Below are 19,650 nucleotides of genomic sequence, written 5' to 3' on the forward strand. Positions count from 1 at the left end.
TTTTTTGTCTCAAATATATTTTTAAAAAATAAAATAAGAAATTAATTTTTTTACTTTAAATTAATTTTTTATATTTTTTATTGTTTTAATATACTGAAATAAAAAATAAATTTTAAAAACTTAAAAAACTTATTTAGATATATTTTTAAATAAAAAATATTTTAAAAATTAACTAACAACGGAAGCAAGCAAGCAAGCAGCAGTTAGTTACTTCTTCTTTTTTTCTGCCGCGTACACGCGATTGAGATGAGAGTGGGGCTAAATTTACCACTGTTCAAAAACTTAAATTCCGCAGCAGCCTATACAACACTTGACGGTGGCGGCGCTCTTTCATATTTTCATTAACTTCCATTCAATTTTCGGTTATGATAATATCATAAATAATAATAATAATAATAAACTATTTAACCGTTATTAATGGTAGTAGACTAGTAGTTAGTATTTGGTTTTTTTATAAAAAAATAAAATTATATTCCCTGACCCTTCCATCTTTTTCTATATAAACGTATCCTTACACTTCCTAGTTTAACCCAAAAAAGGAAATCACAAAAACTCACTCTCTTTACAAGCTCAAGTGATCTTTCGTTTAGCCTTTTCCTATCTCCATGGAAACACAAATAGACAGCTTTTGGGTATTGGTCCTTGTTTCCAAATGCAAAGCCTTTTCTGCTCAAAACCCCATCTTCCTTCTTGTTTCTGTTTTCCTGGCCTGGCTAGCCCTGGCTTTGTGTTACTGGGTGTACCCTGGAGGCCCTGCCTGGGGTAATTATTTGATCAAGAAAGGAATTAGCTGTTCAAGAGCCAAGATGATTCCAGGGCCTAGAGGGTTTCCAGTGATAGGAAGCATGAACCTCATGGCTAACTTGGCTCACCACAAGCTTGCTGCTGCAGCGAAGGCTTTTAAAGCAGAAAGACTTATGGCTTTTAGCTTGGGAGAGACTAAGGTCATTATCACATGCAATCCTGATGTAGCCAAAGAAATCTTGAACAGTTCAGTCTTTGCTGATCGTCCAGTTAAAGAGTCTGCCTATCAACTCATGTTTAATAGAGCTATTGGTTTTGCTCCTTATGGGGTTTACTGGAGAACTCTAAGGAGAATTGCAGCAACTCATCTTTTTTGTCCTAGACAAATCAGCTCTACTGAGTCGCAAAGATTCAATATTGCTTCTCAAATGGTATCAGCAATAGCAAGTCAAGGTGGAGATTACTTTTGTGTTCGAGGCATACTAAAGAAAGCTTCACTCAACAACATGATGTGCTCAGTTTTTGGTCGTAAATATGATCTGGGCTCCTCAAATAGTGAAACTGAAGAGCTTAGAAGGCTTGTTGATGAAGGTTATGATCTTCTAGGGAAGCTTAATTGGTCTGATCATCTACCTTGGCTTGCAAATTTAGACCTTCAAAAAATCAGGTTCAGGTGCTCCAATTTGGTTCCTAAAGTGAACCGGTTTGTGAACCGGGTTATTCAAGAACATAGAGAGGACCAGACTGGCCAAAGAAGAAATGACTTTGTCGATGTTTTACTCTCTCTTCATGGACCGGACAAGTTATCACACCATGATATGATTGCCGTTCTCTGGGTAAGCAACAAACTAACTAGTCACAGCAATTTTCTTTTCTTTCTGTTTTTTTATGCATGCAGCCATTTATCCATATCTATGTGTAAGCATATATATGTTTTTTTCAAGGTGGCGTTTTGTTACTCTTAAGAGACTGACATAATTGAGACAGAAAATATATCTTTTGCCCTTTTATTAAATTTTTTAAAATTATTCTAAAAATATATTTATTTTTATGTTTTTATTTTTGTTTCCTCAGCCAAACAATTTCTGTACTCTATATATATATTATCCTGGGATATTAGCCCAACATAATCTAAAGATTCTAGTTTATGTAAAGAAATGTGACTGTATATATATAATATGACGTGATTATATACTATATGGTGAATAAGGTATCAATGCGCCAATATAAAGTGCAATTTATCAATGTTTTCTTATAGATTAAAATTTGGTTAGCATTCATAATATACAAGTGTTGTAGGATACCTAAAATCCGTATCGGTGAGTAGATAAACATGTATTACATATGCACTGCTACATATATAGACATTATAAAATCCGTATCATTAAAGTTTACATTTTATATTTACCAGAGTTACTGTGTCGAGCAATAAAATTTACATTATCGTTGATATGATGTTTGTTGATACTTATCTCTGTCTTCCATGATTGTTGTTTTGAGAAATAGCCCAAACAAGAGAATCAAAAGTGGAATCTTAGCTGAGCTTGCAAGCTGCTTATATTCCCTTCTTTCTTTTCTCGGCCTCTGTTATCATAATTCATACCCTACCGTACCATTATATTCTTTGGTTATTTATATTGTTTGGTGCAGGAGATGATTTTTAGAGGAACAGATACAGTGGCAGTTTTGATAGAGTGGATACTAGCCAGGATGGTACTTCACCGTGATATCCAATCAAAGGTGCACGATGAGCTCGATCAAGTTGTGGGAAGATCAAGGCCGTTGATGGAAGTAGACATTCAGTCAATCGTTTACCTGCCCGCAGTTGTGAAAGAAGTTCTGAGGTTGCACCCACCAGGCCCGCTATTGTCATGGGCCCGTTTAGCAATCACGGACACTAATGTGGATGGATATGATGTTCCAGCAGGGACCACAGCTATGGTTAATATGTGGGCCATAACAAGGGACCCGCAAGTTTGGGAGAACCCTCTAACGTTCTTGCCAGAGAGATTTTTGTGCAAGGATGCTACTACTGACGTGGAATTCTCTGTGTCCGGGTCTGACCTTAGGCTGGCTCCGTTTGGGTCAGGTAGGAGGACTTGCCCGGGAAAGGCACTGGGTTTGGCCACGGTTAGCTTTTGGGTCGGGGTTTTGTTGCATGAGTTCGAGTGGGTGCAATGTGATCATGAGCCCGTGGATCTCTCTGAGGTGCTAAGGTTATCTTGTGAAATGTCTAACCCACTTACAATCAAAGTGAATCCAAGGAGAAGATGATCAAGCACGTCATATGATGATCTGATGCTGGGAATGGATGCAGATAATCTGATCGTATACTTGGCAGCGAACAAGCACTATAATGTTCACTGAACGTCAGTTGTAGATATACCCTTCGGGCCTTATAATTATACTGGTATCGTGGTTTGGGAACTTGCTAGCTAGAATTGGTGTGTGATTATGGTTGCTGATGAGAAATAATATCCACACTAATTATCCTTTCCGATTGTGTGTGTGTGTGTGTGTGTGTAAAATGTATGTATTTGTGGTCTCGCAACATTATGTCTGGAGACAGTGTAAATGAAGCCTTGGTGTTTTTATTTATGAAATGTTGGTATGTACAAATCAAAGTAAGTGATTTGGAAGTGAAATATTCAGTGTGTTCAAAACAGAATTCAGCTAGCGATCTTCGCAAAGAAAAGGAAAAAAATTAACAAAGTGGATTCATTTGGTAGATGGGTTAACGGGTAATGTCCATACCCAATTCAAATTATTAACATAAGTTAGTCCAATTTTCGGCCAACATTAATTGGATTCCAAAATCACCATCATCTTATTCATAGAAACTATTTCAACTCAAGATTGAAAAAATCCAAGAATTTTTTTTAAAAAAGTGCAGATAAATTTTGATAATGCTTAAAATGCTTAAAACTTCGACTTGAATGGTCAATAAAAAGATGCTTGGAATTATATCGGTGTCAAAACAACACCTTGTTGTTATTATTATTATTACTATAAAAAAATATTGGATGGTCAAAACAACAGTTATTATTATTATTAATATTATTACTATAACAAAATATTGGATGGTCAAAATAGCAACTTCAACAATATGATCTTGGTATCCATAAACAATTTACGTACATTTCATAGCTTCTTACCTTTTGTCTTGAGCTCCTATTTTGGATCCTCCTCACCTTAAATAAGATAATCACATCTCATAAACAAGTAGCTGATAGCACGTGAAATACAGGTGGTCTGAAGGACACTGATGCTGCTTGGTGAAAGTTCCCTTGCATAGCAATCCTTGTCCATACCTTGCCTCAAACACAGTGTGTGATCTCGTTATGTGCCCCTGTATCAATAGTTACTTTGTCAAGTCTGTATCAATATAAATATATTGGTCACGACATAAACAAGTTCTTTGTCTCTGCACTACAGGAAAAATCCAATGTTCAGCTTGACCACCCCGTGTCTCATTGGTTTGCTTGAATGTTCAATCACTTCTAATAATCAGCACTGCCCATGTGATGATAAAAACGTTTAATCACAAACACATGTGTCTCTGTACGTTTTCTGCTTTCAAGATCGAGTAAAGATTTTACGAAATTTCTTTCGGACCCTTACAAATGTGTAGATGTAAATGTTTATATGACACATGCATATGCTAACGGTCATCGAAAGACATGGTAGTTAAGTAGAGAGACGTGTATTTGTCATAGCATATGGGAATGGTTTGACAAACGCCCATCTGTATATCTATGCAAGCTTTTTTTTTAAAAAAAAAAAAATCAATAAATACAAACAAAAATATCAAGAGAATATTTTTATTGGTAAATTTTTAAGAGATTTTACCGATAGAAATATTCCCTCGGTATATACTAAGAGAATTACAGTGGAAAAAAAAATTAAAACAAAGAAAAAAATGATGATTTACCAACGAAATTACTGATAGAATAAATTATGTCGATAAAATCCACTAGTAAATTCGTTTGTAAATTGTAAATATTGTTCATCATGTCAATTATATAGTGAGTCACTGACGGAAATTTTTTGTCAGTATTTTCCTAAGATCTCCAAAACTGTTTACTTTCAATTGTACTATTAATCATTGTTCTTTATAGATAAAATCAACGATGAATTGAAAAATCATCGGTGTTATTTGGCAGTTTTCTAAAAAACATTCAATTAATTCAAAATTTTTATTTAAATATTACATACAGAATTACCAACGAATTGAAAAATCATCGGTGATTGTTGGTGGTTTCTGAAAACTTTATTCACAATTGAAAATTCAAATTAAATATTACCAATGAAATTACCGATAGAATAATTAAAAAATATTCATATTTAATTATTCATCACTAAATCCCCCATAAAAAGCTTGAATTCACTTATTTCACAAGAAACAGACTCATTTCTTATTCTTCTTCTTCTTCTTTTTCTTCTTCTTGTTTTTCACTATATGTAAAAAACATTAATATCTATTTATTTCTCTTCATTTCTCTCCTCATCTCCTTCTCATGTCCTTTATACTCGGGTATGTCTTTTTCTTTCTTCTTTTATCCTCTTAGTTTTTTTATATTTAATATGCTTTACAAAATTTGTTTTCTCTCCTTAACTTCACTTGCAACTACATCAAGGTAAGATTTTTTTCTTCTTCTTTTTCATAATTTTTTTTCACTATATTTGTTATTTATTTTATTTTTAATTTTTTTGTTCTTAATAATTGTATGAATAATTGTGTGAGAATTTCTTTTCATATGAGATCAATTTTTAGTTGATTTATTTATAGGATTTTTAAATTTTTAGCAATTTCAACTTCATTTTTTTCATATAAATTTTTTTAGTTGAATTTATTTTTTCATTTTATTTATTTGTTGTAAATTGTTTGAATTGATTTTCTTATTCTTTTTTCCAAGCATTTTGAGTATATATTATAGAGTGTTGATTTATGTTACTTTAATTATTTTATAATTTTATAAAATGAATTTTTTAAAAATGATTTTAAATAATTACCAACAGAATTTCCTTCAGTAATTTCGTCGGTAAATCCGTTGGTGATAAAAAAATATTATTACTAAAGAATATATCGACAAAATGAAAGCAGGTAATTTTTTTTACGTGTTTGTTATATCGATAAATCCATTAATAATAATATTTTTTATCACCAATAGATTTATCGACAGACAAAAAATTATCAATGAAAGATTCACTGATAAAATATTTTTATTGGTGATTTCGTTGGTAAATTAATTATCGATAGAATATGTGTCTTACGCTGACCTCGGCCCAACACTTTTTATATATTTCTTTAGGGTCGAGCCTGACCTAGCCCAGAACTTTGAGTTGGGCTAGATACGACCCGGCCCGTGAATTATAATTCACGCCACTGTTCATATAAATAGTAGGATGTAAATTATAATTCACGCCTACTGTTCACACTGTGGGCAGTGGTGATGAAGAAGAGGGGGAGGAAAAGGAAGAGGAAAGTTACCTAGCGTGAGGGTGGTTTGACCGAGGAAGACAACGTGGTGCAAGCGGTGGCAATGGTGGAGAGTTGAGCCGCTGGAGTGGTTGCTGCTACTATTAGAGTCACGGTGGCAAAGAGGAAAAAGATTTTCACAGAGAAGAAAGAGGGAGAGGTGGTGCAATCACCACAGGAGATGTTTTTGAGGCCACTTGAGGTGGAGGTGATGTCCAGAAGACAAGAAACAGTGGTGGTGGTGGCGGCTGGAACCACGACGGAGAGAGAAAGAAGAAAAGGAGGCTGTTGTAGGAAACTTTGGCACGGAATGCTGGTTTTTTGCCAACTTTGAGTTCAATTTTCTCCTCCCCACGGTCATCAACGGAGCCTCTATTTATAGGCGGTGGAAAAGGGCAATCTTGTCTACACAAGGGAATAAATTTCAACCCTTGATTCGATTGGGAAGGATCTCAACTGATTAGTACTTAAAAGTGCGTTTTTATCATGGTTTTATATCATCATTTTGCACTTGAAGTATCAATAACTCCTTAACTAAAATATGTTTTACAATAATGTATCTAATAATATAAGATACCTATAATTTATGGTAAATGTCTATTTTCAATGCAGGTCTATCACATAAATGAAAGGATTGATTGATGACTTGAAGAACTTAAATTGCAAGGATAAAGAGATGGCCAAACTTAGAAAAGAGATGTCGGTGCAATCCAAACCGGAACACTGTTCGGTAAATGGGTCATATCTGGAGCTATATATCTCAGATTTAGGTCAAATTTATATGGATGGAAAGGTAAGACATAGGCCTACAACTTTCATATGGAGCCCAAGATCTAAAAAGGCCATTATCAAGTCCAAATTGTAGCAACAACAAAGAAGCCCGAATCTGTCTTCCAGCCCGAGCACTGTTCGGTATTTTGGCCATATCTGGAGTTCTAGAAGTCCAAATGAGCTGAAGTTTTTACACAAGAAAGCTGAGACAATTGCCTACAACTTTCATGTTTGCAACTGGCTCCAATTTTGACGTTATCAATGACGTTTTGGGCAGACAAGAGAAGATAAAGATTGTCACCAAGTCAAAAGTTGGCCACCCACTTATCAATTAGTCATCAAATCAATAGTTCCCATTTTTGGCCTATAAAAGGAGGCATTTGCCATGCATTTAGGCATCTTGATTTCCAGATCAAGATCATGCTCTTCCTTTCTCTCTTTGTATTTTTTATGCTTTGTTTTCATTAATATTAAGTTTATGCCTTTCATTTCCTTTCCTTTACTTAGTTAACTTTTATGTTCTTATTTTGTTTATCTATTTTGCTTTCTTTCATTATGTCTAGCTAAGTTAATTATGTCAAGGTGAAAAGGTTACACTAATGGTGTAAGAATAAGTATAATGTAAACTTAATATGGACTTTAATGTTTGATACTAACATGTTTTATATTTGTTATCTTGTTCACTCTTTAATACTTTGCTTGTTAAATAACTAATCTTGATTTATGTTGTATAACACTTGGTACAACAAATGCTTGGCACTTTCATAGCCCATAATGTATGGTATAACCGACACCTGAGCTATGAAAGGAACTTGATTTATTGTTAACATAAGTTATAATCATGAATGCTTGACGAGATTTACAAGTATTAGCATTAATTGAATAAGATGACTAATGTAATCATGTTAACAATATATAATCTGATTGGAACCTCCTTTGTGTGTGGTTTCCAATTCAATAATAAGAGTTTATACTATACTTGTTTGATATACCATTAGTGGAACCTCTAACCTTGACATTTGTTATTATCATTGTTTAATCGTTACATTAATATTCCATCTCAAAGAGTAGGCATGTTGCACTGTTGAACTGCAGTTGCAGGTTACCTGAGGTGGCCTTTTTGGAGTGATGCCACGTCCATTTATGTGTCAGTGAGCCGGTGAAGACCATAGCTAGACGTAGAGGGATGCCTGGTGATTAGTTTCATGCATGGTTTGGCAAATTTGGTGGACGTTAAGTGCATTAAATGCACCTACAAAAGGGATGACCAAACCAGTTTTTCCAGAAAAATAAAAAAGATAATGAATAGTGACCAGACGACACGTCATCTGGTCCCTCTTCTTTTTTTTTAAACTCAAAACAGCACCATTTTAGGTTTTAAATATGGATTTCTCTAAAGTTCAAAGTAGTCCCCACCTTTTGATTTTATGCAATTATACCCTTAATTGACCCAAACTTTTAATTTAATGCAATTTCTCCCTTGCCGAATTTCAATTGGAACCCTGGATTTACACGCCTTTTGCATATTAGTCCCTGGTCTCGGATTGTTGCAATTTAACCCCTAATTGACCATTAACTTTAATTTCTTTAATTAAGTCCATGGTTTTTATCAATTAAGGCCCTATAGTCCGGCAACTTTTACAAATTGGTCTTTGGCTACTAATTTTTTCAATTTAACCCTTGATTGACCCCAAAACTTTAATTTTCTTGCAATTTGGCCCCTAATTTCAATCAAATAACTTGGTAAAAAATAAATGTGGTTTCTTAAAATTTCAATCTTCTCAATTAAACCTAAATTAGACCCCCAAACTTAATGTTTTACCAATTAAGCCCTAAATAAAATTAATTTGATCCATTTGAATTATAATTAAGTCCTTACACTTAATTAAATCCTTCAATTGGACCCAAATTAATTCTTAAACATAATTAAAATTTAATTTGGCCCATGATTAAATCAAATTGACCGATTAAAAATTTAATTACGTCCTTGGACTTAATTTTTATGCAAATTCGTCCAATAATCATTTAATTTGACCTTGAATTTTTATTTTTTTTATTTTTGGGTATAATGGAGGACAATTATCCTTGAATCTCCTTCAAAAATTGCAGCTTGATTTACCGGCCTGCTTACTCCACATTACCAGCCTTTATTTATTTTTTATTTTTATTTTAAAAATACATAAATAAATAAATTTTTGGGGAATAACCTAGAATTGGGTTATGACACCTTTAAATAAGGATTTAAGTATAAATAAAATATGTTGATTCATTAGTAGCTCCCTAAATGTTTGTGTATTCAATACACAAAGATTTAAAATTATATTGGTAGTGAATAAAAGTCTTTTTACCTTCTTCATGTTTTTCCCACATAAAACTATCGGGATTCTCATGACCAAGTGGCTCCTTTTTATTGAAGGAGGTATCCCTTGGAAAATAAAATGGTAGCTTATATTTAATGCAGTAATTAAGTCTACTTTTAGGTATATAAGATAACCTAATAGATCATCAGTAAATGGTGTTGGTAAAAAGTTATTTTCTTTATTACTCTAATTGTTCATGTTTCCAACTATTCTTTTACTTTAGATCTTTGTAATTTTTGAGAAACAGTTTTGTGAAAAAATCATGAGCCAATCCCACTTTAATATGAGAATAAAATCATCACGTTAGGTATTTTCCATCGAAAACTTCTTTCTTTCTTTTTTACTTTGAATAAAGAAATGGACTAGAAAATAATCAGATATATCTATAGAAGTAGAAATATTGTTACATTTGATAAGGTATTCAGGTTCCAACTTGAGCCCAGGGAAATAGTAGGGAATACGAGTCCATTGTACTGAACCTCAGAATTAGAAGGGATGGATCCCCAGCATCCACCTCAAGCAGGAGGAGGAGTAGCTCTCCTCACAGGAGAAGTCTTTTTCTCATCACTACTAGTGAACCTCATGGGAGAGGAAGGTTGCCTCAGGTCTTTAAGAATGATTCCTATAGTACTCTAGGTGTAGAAGATATTGAATTTATTAATGTTCGACAGGTAGGAAAGTACATATCTCAAATGTCTACCAACGTTGGGTGGATTAGCCAATCAACCTTGGGCTCTACTTAGAGTTATTTGAAATTAAAGCCTCCTTCTCCTTCTACATGTATATGTTGGGGTATAACTTGCTTGGTTGCTGGCATTAATAGTGATAATAACATTCATTGATTCTTTATCTTTTTCAACAAAACCATTAAAATCGTGAAAAAAGACTTTATAAAAAAATCGTGTCCAATAACTAAGGCTTATTGGATCTTATTGCTTCATCCATCAACCTCACAAACCTCAACTATGATCCCGAGTTTAAGAATAATAATGATTGGTGATCTTATTTGTATTTGCTTGGGTGTTTTTTTGTTGTTAAATGCTTTTTAATGTTATTTTTATCTTAAAAAATTATCATTTTAATATTTTTTTAGATGTAAAGAATTTGTTTTTTGAAAAATATCAATTGATATTTTCTAAATTAAAAACATATTGCAAAAACACTTTCAACTACGTTATTAAATACACATTTATGTATAGATGATATTGTTGTTACTTTCCTCAATCTCAATTAGAAGGTTATTAATTTTCCATTTTAGAAGAATAGTTATTTGAGATTATTCTTAACCTTAAAAAATATGATCTTGAATCTGCTAGTAAATTTACCAGAATTCAACATTGTTTTATGGTTTTGGAACCTTGGAGCTTTGAATAGCATTGATGTTCTAAATTTTGTCCTTTTTTTAAATAAATAAAAAATTCTTTCTTTCCCAATCAAATATCTTTTCTTCATTCCGTTCTTCAATTATATATATATACACACAAACACCTTGACCGAACTAAGTATTTAGTTAGAGTATTATTGAGTCCACTTGATTTATTAAAGTACTATAAGCAAGGTTTCTATAATAGTAGACGCATGTATTTTTTTTGTATATTTTACACATAATTAACAACACAGTTAAGGGATAAACTTGAGTGGGTCACAATAAATTTTGTAATCTTTTGTTTTGAAGGTGTGATTGTTTTATTTTTTTTAACAAAATCACTCTATTGTTTTACTTAGTTTTTATATTTGAGAAAATGGCTTCATATTTTCCATAGTCATGGCTTGGATGGTATTTCCCTGAAATTCAAGCTATTGTTATATTTAGTTTTTATATTTGAGAAAATAACTTCATATTTTCCCCTTTTTTTCACCATTTGCTTGAATTAACTTGACTTTCCAGAACATTCTTAAATTATCTATAAAAACCCTCAAAAGTGGAACTAAAAACTAAACGTTTGAAAAATGAATTCTAGCACAATTCAATTAAAAAGCCTGGATCTTGTGAAGCCTAGATCTTGACAAACCATCAACTCTAAAGTTTCCCAAAACCTTGATCTTATAAGAAAATCGATGACACAATTCAAATTGAAAATACCAAATCTTGAAAAACCTTGATATTATAAAACTCAATTTTAACACAACTTTCAAAAGTAACTTAATCTTTGTCATCATCTGTTCTCAAAACTAAATATCATTTATCTAGAACACTAAAACAAAATCGATCTAAAAACGAAGAAGAAGACCAAAAAAGTACTAGAAATTAATAAATTAGGAATTGTTATTTTGAATTAGGGTTTATGGTTTTTTCTTAATCTCAACTACATGAGTGTAATGGTCCTTTGTGACAGGAAGAAAAAAGAAAAGAAAAAAAATAGAAGATGGGTGTGGTTTTATTTACCTGGTTTGGTCAACCAAGGTGATAAGAGAAGGGTGGGAGAGAGGAGGGAAAGGCAGGAGATGAGATGACAGGGAGAAAAGGAGGATAAGGAAGAAGAAAAAGGGGGGGAAACAATTAAGGGTATTTTCATCTTTTTATCAAAACATAAATTTTGTATTGATAAGCATGTAAAATGTAATTTTTTAAAAAATAAAAATATAAGTAAAGTGTTAATGTGCTTGAGAGGATCAAAATAATTTGTTTTTAGTTAAACTAGATTTTAACAGGTTATGTTAGGATGTGTTGAGTTAAAAAAAAATGTGTTGAGTTAAAAAGGTTAATAAGATCAATTTTAACCTAGTTAAATTTGAAATTAGGTTGAGTAGAAGCTCGGATCTTTAGTTTTAATTGAAATTTTCAAAATTAATTCATGTAAAATGTATTTAAAATATTATTTTATTAAATATTGTTTAATTTTTATTTTATTTCCTAAAAAAATTATAATATTAACAAGCACTAATTTTTTTATAATATTAACAAGCACTATTTTTTTATAACCTTTCTGGATTTTTTTTGTTTACTTTTTTAATTTAATTTGGTCAACTTCTTATGTTATCTCTTTGTATTATCATATTATTAAATAAAAAATAAAATAAACTCAGACAAACAAGGTTATGTTATCCAAATAAATGATTGATTTGGATCGCGAGTTTAGTGTATTAACCTAAATCGATCCATAACACTATCATCTCACTTTTATTTAAAAAAAAAATTAAAACAACATCATTTTAAAATATTTTTTCAATGAAATTAGATTTTGATTGAGTTGGTCGGCTCGACTTTGAACCCATCATTGCAAATAGATCACACCATGTCAATTCTAATTTGTTTTAATTTGAAACTTGGGCTAGATAAAGGGTTGAGACATGAGGTCTTTAAGTTGACTTACCGAGCTAGACCGAGTTTGATGACACAACTAAAATATTTTTTGTGTCAGCTCGTGAGATATATATTTTTATTGTATTATTTAATATATTCATGTTCAAAATTATCAAAATATTATTATTTTTTAATTTAAACTTGCTTTTATTATTATGATAAGGTGGTGCGTGGGGAAAAAAAACAATAGCTGAAAAAAAAAATCTTTTTTTAATCCTTATTTAAAATCATTGATTTTTTCTAATATGTATTCTAATTTTTTTTATTAGATAAAGAATATAAAACAAAAAAGTTATTTTTTTGTACAAAAATAAGCTTAGTAAAAAAATAAGGGATTACACAAGCAAATTATTTTGTTTCAATAGAATTCAATCATCATTGTTCTTAAACAAATATTACATATAATTAAATAAAAAAAATTGAATAACTCTCTACTGCAAGGGATCAAATTTTTTAATTTATATTTATCTCTTAACTTTTTGATATTCTTAACAATGTTTTTAAATTTTTATTAATGTATATAATTATAAATTTATTTAATTAAATACACACACCAAATTTTAAGTTTATAATTAAAAAGAAAATTATTTTAATTTTTTTTAACAATACTTGTATTTTTTTGTGTTAAAAAATCGATTTTAAATCCGATCCTATAAAGTAGCGAGTTTATCCTAACTAAGAAAAACTTTGAGAGTTTTCTACTTGTCATTGCCATTACCCATCACCACTTTAGTTTCAATCATAGTTGTCTGGTGGTTTGATTTTGAGATTTTTGCTATTGAGAGCCCGGTCTTGATTGGGTTTACTCTTAAATCTGGGTGCTTTAACAGATAAACTTGTGACTCAATTAATTTATCACGCTCGTATAATATTTATTGGTTCGTGCTATATTGCTAAAAGAATCGATTTTTTTAATATTAAAAAAAATTAAGCATTGTCAACGTATTTTTTAATAAAAAAAATTATTAACTCAAAATATAATATATTGATGATATTTTTTAAAATATTTATATGGTGAGATCGGATGAAATTTATTTTTAAATATTGAGATAATAATATATTAGATTGACCATATAGTTAACCTGTTAAATCTAATACTGAGGTAATAAGGCAATGATAACCCTGTAAAAAATTAAATCAAAATAAAATATGAATATCAATACTTAATTCAATGTTAAAAGATAAAATTAAAAAATATATATAAATTAAAAAAATATCATAATCAACCTGAATTAACCTACTAAATTAGTCAATTCGAGTAATGAGATCAGGATAATGATGTAGAAATCAAGTAAAAAAATATAAAGCTCAATTTCTAATAAACTCATTATTAAATAATTAAATAAAAAATTAATTTTAAAATTTTTTAAAAAAATCAAAGTCTACTTAGGCTAACCTTTTAAGCTCATAACATGAGATCATAATAATTTTGTAAAAAATAAATAAAAAAATTTAAATCTTTATTTTTAACAAATCCAATGTTGAAGGTTAATATCGAGAAAAATAAATAAATAATTGAGATCGAGATAACTCCACACAAAAAAATTATAAAACTTCATTCTCAAACAAAATAATATTTAAATATGAAATTAAAAAAACTAAATAAAAAATAAAATTGAGTTGTTGGAGAGTAAAATTATATATATATATATATATATATATATATATTCAATTAAGAAAAAGAATTAAGTAACCTAAATCAATCTATCAAAGGCATGACTTGGGCCATGAGACTATAATATTTTTATAAAAAATAAATAACAAAAATTTTGATTTATCTAATTTTCTTTTTGTTGTGTCATCTTAGATGTTGATTAGTTAAGTTTGCTCGAGTTAACTCATGTTTTTTGTTTTAAAATTTGTATTTATTTAAATTTTTTCTAAGTTTTTTTTTGAAAGTTTAATTTTTTTTTATCTCAATCTTATATTATAGGTGATAAGTTAGTCGAGTTAATTCAAGTTTTTTTCCTTTAATTTTTTTATGACATTGATTTTTAAAAAAAATTATGATTGTCATTAAATTATTGTTCATTCATCTTTGTCATTTTTAGTTTTTATTTTTATTAGATTATCCTAAAAGCGAATTAACAATGTTAACCTGGCTTAACTTAATTTTTTTATTGAAATTAGGTCATTTTTTACTATGCTCTTCTTCTAAATTTTTTTATTATTATTATATCAAAAGGCATGAGTTAGTCAAATGACCCAAGTTAGGTTGAGTTTTTAATATTATATTTTTTAAAATTAAAGGCATGAGTTAGTCAAATGACCCAAGGTCGAGTTTTTTTTTAATATTATATTTTTTAAAATTATTTTTTTATTTTATCCTTTAGCATTATACCCATTAGGCTCAAGCTTTGTAATTTTTTATTTTATTATGTAAATTATTTTGATTTTATATCTTGGTTTGTTCGTTAATAAAACCTGATAATCAAGTACAACTTTGAACTGAAATTTTCTGATTCTGACCAGAAAAGAGAATTGTTGCTGAAATAACACTAGTTAAGTGCCTTTGTCTATAGCAAAGGAGGATGTACTTGGATGGCAAATGTTAGTGAAAACTGGACTTTGGAGGGAGTAAGGTGCAGGATCTGCCCGACAATGGCCCTTAAATTAGTGAAAACTGGACTTTGGAGGGAGTACGGTGCAGGATCTGCCCGACAATGGATAATTATGGTTTCAATCCGTTTGCTATGAGTTGGGTTGTGCAGTGTCCACCTTTTTTACCATCCTTGTTTGCCGATGCTATACTTGGCATCATACTCTTATCCTAGGCAGATTACTCGATGAGGTTTACAGCTAGTAAATGAATGCTTTCAAGCTTTGAACTTTTAGCTTGGACTGGGTTGGTAGAGGAGGATTAGAGATCGGTAGGGGTCTAAAATGAAGCCCAGCTGATAACAAGTTTTTGCCCCGGAGCCAGGATAAGATCGAAGTTGGATCAAAATGGTCATAATCATTTATTTAAGATGGGAATGGAAGGAATGTTTTCAACAGCTCAAGGCCTCATGGAACATTAGCAAGCAACACACATAATGATTTGAACTCAAAGACGGAACAGGAGATCCATTATTATACTGTCCATAACATCCAGAGCATAAACTGTATGAACACAAAAGGTACTCAGCACTCTTTTTTAAACGACAACCCAACCAAGTGACCGCCCAACAACACTTGATGAAACATTGGACATGAGCTCAATTCTTGTACAATCCCGAATCCTGCAGTCTTGAAAAAGCCTTCTCAAACTGGCTCCATTTCTGAGCCAAAGTGCCAACGAATCCCACAGAAATTCTCACCAGTCCTGGTGAAATGCCAGCCAGTGCCTGTTCCTTGTCATTCAATTCGCTGCTAGTGCTACTACCAGAGCAGGACATAAGGGTTTCGTAATAGCCCAAGCTCACTGCCATGAACCCAAATTGAGTGCAGTTTTGCAAGTGGTTCATCAAACGATTAGCCTTTTCCTCAGTTTCCATGTCAATGCAAAGCAGCCCACCAAACCCATATTCTTTATTTGCCATGGACTTCAAGAGCTCGTGCTGAGGGTGATCTTCAAGGCCTGGGTAAATGACATTGAGGCCTAGATTTTTGATTTTGGTGGCGTAAAACATTGCACGGTGGCAATGTTCCTTCATCCTCAACCCCAAATGAGGAATCCTCTCTGACAATTCAAAGGCAACCTTGGCATTCATTGTGGGACCAAGAAGCATCAAGGCTCCATGCTGAAGATCCATCATTGAATTCACCAGGTTGGCTGGACCACAAACAGCACCTGAGAACATTCCATTGATGCATTAGCAATAATTCTTGTTTACCTTTAGGATGGGTAGAAATTTGAAAGGAAAAAAGAAAAAAGGGGCAACTGTTCTGGTAGCTTAGCACGACTGTTCTTGGTATCCGTAAACAAACAGGATGAAGAGTGAAAACAAACAAGATGAAGGACACGTCACACAAACAATGAAGGAAAAGACCAAACTCAGACGTCACGTGTGTGATCCCAACTGCAAGAAAATCTTAATTGAAATGTCAAAAACAAAACCACAAAATTTTCTAAACATTAGAGAAAGCTGGCATGCTCTAAAGTGACTCGAAGACACCCATCATTCACGAGCGAAGAAAGCTATCACTGCATCCGCATGAACTCAGGAGGTCCACGTGAGCATGCATCATCATATATCCTAGATAACATACTTAAATAATATCACCCCTAAAAATCAATGTCTTAAAAGATTCCATGGCACCACTAATTTTCCTTTTAAGTTAAAAGATAATCAAGTCCCGTCATGGTGTTGATAAGCCTAAAAACACCCCTCGAGTCTTGTCAAGTTGTGGATTCGAATTTCTCATTTCTTTAACCACTTGTTGCACATTTTTTAAATCCCAGTTCAACCAATCTTACAAATGTTTTTTCCTTTTTGTGCTAGATTCGAGAAAACTCTCCAATATCTCCACCTAAAGCGAAGAAAGAAACGCATTACTCGAAATTTACAGGCTGCCGGACATGGGGTCCTGTCGACAGCATACCGCATCGAATTCGGACAGAAATTAAGCAACGTGGATTCTAAAATCTGAAATTTGGAAGAGTCAAATTTGCGATATACCTGCAATTATATCGGCTCCACCGCTAATAAACTTGGAGATGCTATGCACAACCACATCAGCTCCTAGTCTAGCCGGGGACAGAACCATCGGAGAAAAAGTATTGTCCACCACAACTGTCGCCCCTTTATCATGGGCTATTCTACTCAGTTCAGGGATGTTAGCAACAGTCAGAGTTGGGTTAGACATGGACTCAAAGTACAGAACTTTGGTCTGTCCTTCAACCATTGCATTTTTCACCATCTCGTGATCATTGATATCAACAAACGTTGTCGTTATGTTACATGCCCTTGGTAAGAAATGGGTTAGTAATGCATGAGTCCCACCATAGAGAGTTCTTGATGCCACCATGTGGCCCCCACTGCTGCAAAGTTGTAGCAACACAGATGATATAGCAGACATGCCTGTCCAAAACAAAGCACTCCAAGTTCATTATGATATTTTTGTAAATGTTTTTTTTTTCTCCCATCAAAATAGATACCTTATTTTAGGTGCCTTATTGACCCAATATTCAAAATCAAACTGTGTATATCAAAAAAATAAAAATAAAAACTACAAGAAGTTTATTTCTGGAATCAAATCCTATGAAATTCATGATGCATATATATGTACCAATCTGTCACACGTTTATATGCATTCTCATGTAACATGCATAATCAAGACAAGTTGTGCAATTACAACTCACAAATTGTGGAGTGTTTCAAAAAAAAAATCAATCTTAATATTCTAATTTAGTTGAGGTTTTATGTAAAAGCTGGCCATTAAAAACCATTATTCTTAAATTGCAGAAACTATTGATAGTAATAAAAATTAATTTACCACTGGCGGTGCAATAGGCAGCCTCAGTGCCTTCAAGGGCAGCCATCTGACGGCCAAGATTTAAAACAGTGGGATTAAAGTGCCGGCTGTATATGAAGAAGTCCCGGTCAGGACCAAGCTCGCCAGCAAACATACGGCGCATGGTCTCAGGCTCCATGACAGTGAAGGTGGCAGACGCCTCAATAGACATGTTAACACCACCATGTTCACCAAATTCATGCCTTGCGGAAGCTAACGCTGCAGCTGGGTCCTCCCACATGGAAGGCAAGCCTGTAGATAACATTGATTTCTTATTAGCAACAATAAAATCATCATCACCATCTTGCCCTGTCGATGATCTTTTCTTGCCGGAAAAAACAAAGCCTTGTTGATTCTTGGTTTCAGCCATGGCTACTAACTATTAAGAAATCAAAGAGAGAGAGATATGTTGACAAGAATCCTTAGAATCCTTTAACACTTTTATTATAAATAAATAAATAAAAACAATTATAGGTGAATGAGAGATAGGTTGGTGCGGAAGAAGGATTTGTGGTTCTATATATAGAGAGAGAGAGTGGCTGCAAACGAGAGAAAATTTATTCAAAATACTGTACTGTGGTCAAAAGGTAATTAATTATGCGGTTATAAGCCATTAGGTGTTTACAACAGAGTACAGGGAATGTAGACATTTTTGAGAGGTCAATTAATTAACTGGGAATCTGTTTACCGTTTCATTTATGTGGTGTGATATGAAGAATCATCAAATTACACAAAAAATCTACATGGATTGGTAAGATATTAAAATCGGGGGCACGCCTTATGTCGCGGCCTATATAAAATAAATAAATAAATAAAACTGAAAAAAAAAAGTAAAAAAAAATTAATAATCAAGTTAATTATGAATTTAATAATAAAAAAATAAAACAACTACAAAAAATAAATGAAACGATATTGCTACTAGCAAAGCTGAGTTAATAAATAAAATTTATGACTTTAACATAAGATATGTCACAATTGCATGTTTTATATATATTATAGATTATCATATCAGAATAATTTGATAAAAAAAAATTAATAAATAAAAATACAATTAAAAAATTAAGAGAAAAATATAAATCAAGAAATTCGATAGCATCACACGGGTCATTTATCAAATTATTTTAATTTTTTTATTAAAATCAATTTGTAATAGAAATTAACAAACTCATAAGATTTATTTAATAAAACAAAAAAAAATATTGTGTAAAGTTGCGCATATTAAAAATATCATAAAAAATAAAAAAATTAAATTGAAAAACTTAAATTAAATTTATATGAAATACATGTACACACAAAAAAAAATCATATTAACCTCGTGAAAAATTAAAGACTCTCAATATAATTAAAAAATAATTATTATTTAAAAAAGATTAAATAAGCCAAAAAAATAACATAGCAATGGTATTAATTAAAAAATAAACTAAAAAATATTTTAAAAATATATAAATTAAAAAAAAATAGCAATGGTATTAATTAAAAAATAAACTAAAAAATATTTTAAAAATATATAAATTAAAAAAAAATAGCAATGGTATTAATTAAAAAATAAACTAAAA

General features: G+C 31.6%; 2 protein-coding genes across 2 annotated transcripts; one reads left to right on the top strand and one right to left on the bottom strand.

Moving 5' to 3' along the window:
- The first annotated feature begins 514 nt into the window (after nucleotides 1-514).
- Nucleotides 515-3,389, top strand: LOC105127259 (cytochrome P450 78A9-like). The gene is made up of 2 exons (XM_011028485.1): nucleotides 515-1,580; nucleotides 2,395-3,389. Exons 1-2 carry the CDS (start codon nucleotides 606-608, stop codon nucleotides 3,016-3,018), a joined length of 1,599 nt encoding a protein of 532 aa, XP_011026787.1. The 5' UTR covers nucleotides 515-605; the 3' UTR covers nucleotides 3,019-3,389.
- A 12,205-nt stretch (nucleotides 3,390-15,594) lies between these two features.
- Nucleotides 15,595-18,578, bottom strand: MGL (methionine gamma-lyase). The gene is made up of 3 exons (XM_011028486.1): nucleotides 18,077-18,578; nucleotides 17,260-17,661; nucleotides 15,595-16,430 (listed from the first exon to the last, which is right to left on the bottom strand). The coding sequence occupies exons 1-3, from the start codon at nucleotides 18,462-18,464 to the stop codon at nucleotides 15,856-15,858; spliced, it is 1,365 nt and encodes a 454-aa protein (XP_011026788.1). The 5' UTR covers nucleotides 18,465-18,578; the 3' UTR covers nucleotides 15,595-15,855.
- Nucleotides 18,579-19,650: the final 1,072 nt, after the last annotated feature.

Source organism: Populus euphratica, unplaced genomic scaffold (assembly GCF_000495115.2).
Source record: "Populus euphratica unplaced genomic scaffold, PopEup_1.0 scaffold7.1, whole genome shotgun sequence".
NCBI classification, from domain to species: Eukaryota; Viridiplantae; Streptophyta; class Magnoliopsida; order Malpighiales; family Salicaceae; genus Populus; species Populus euphratica.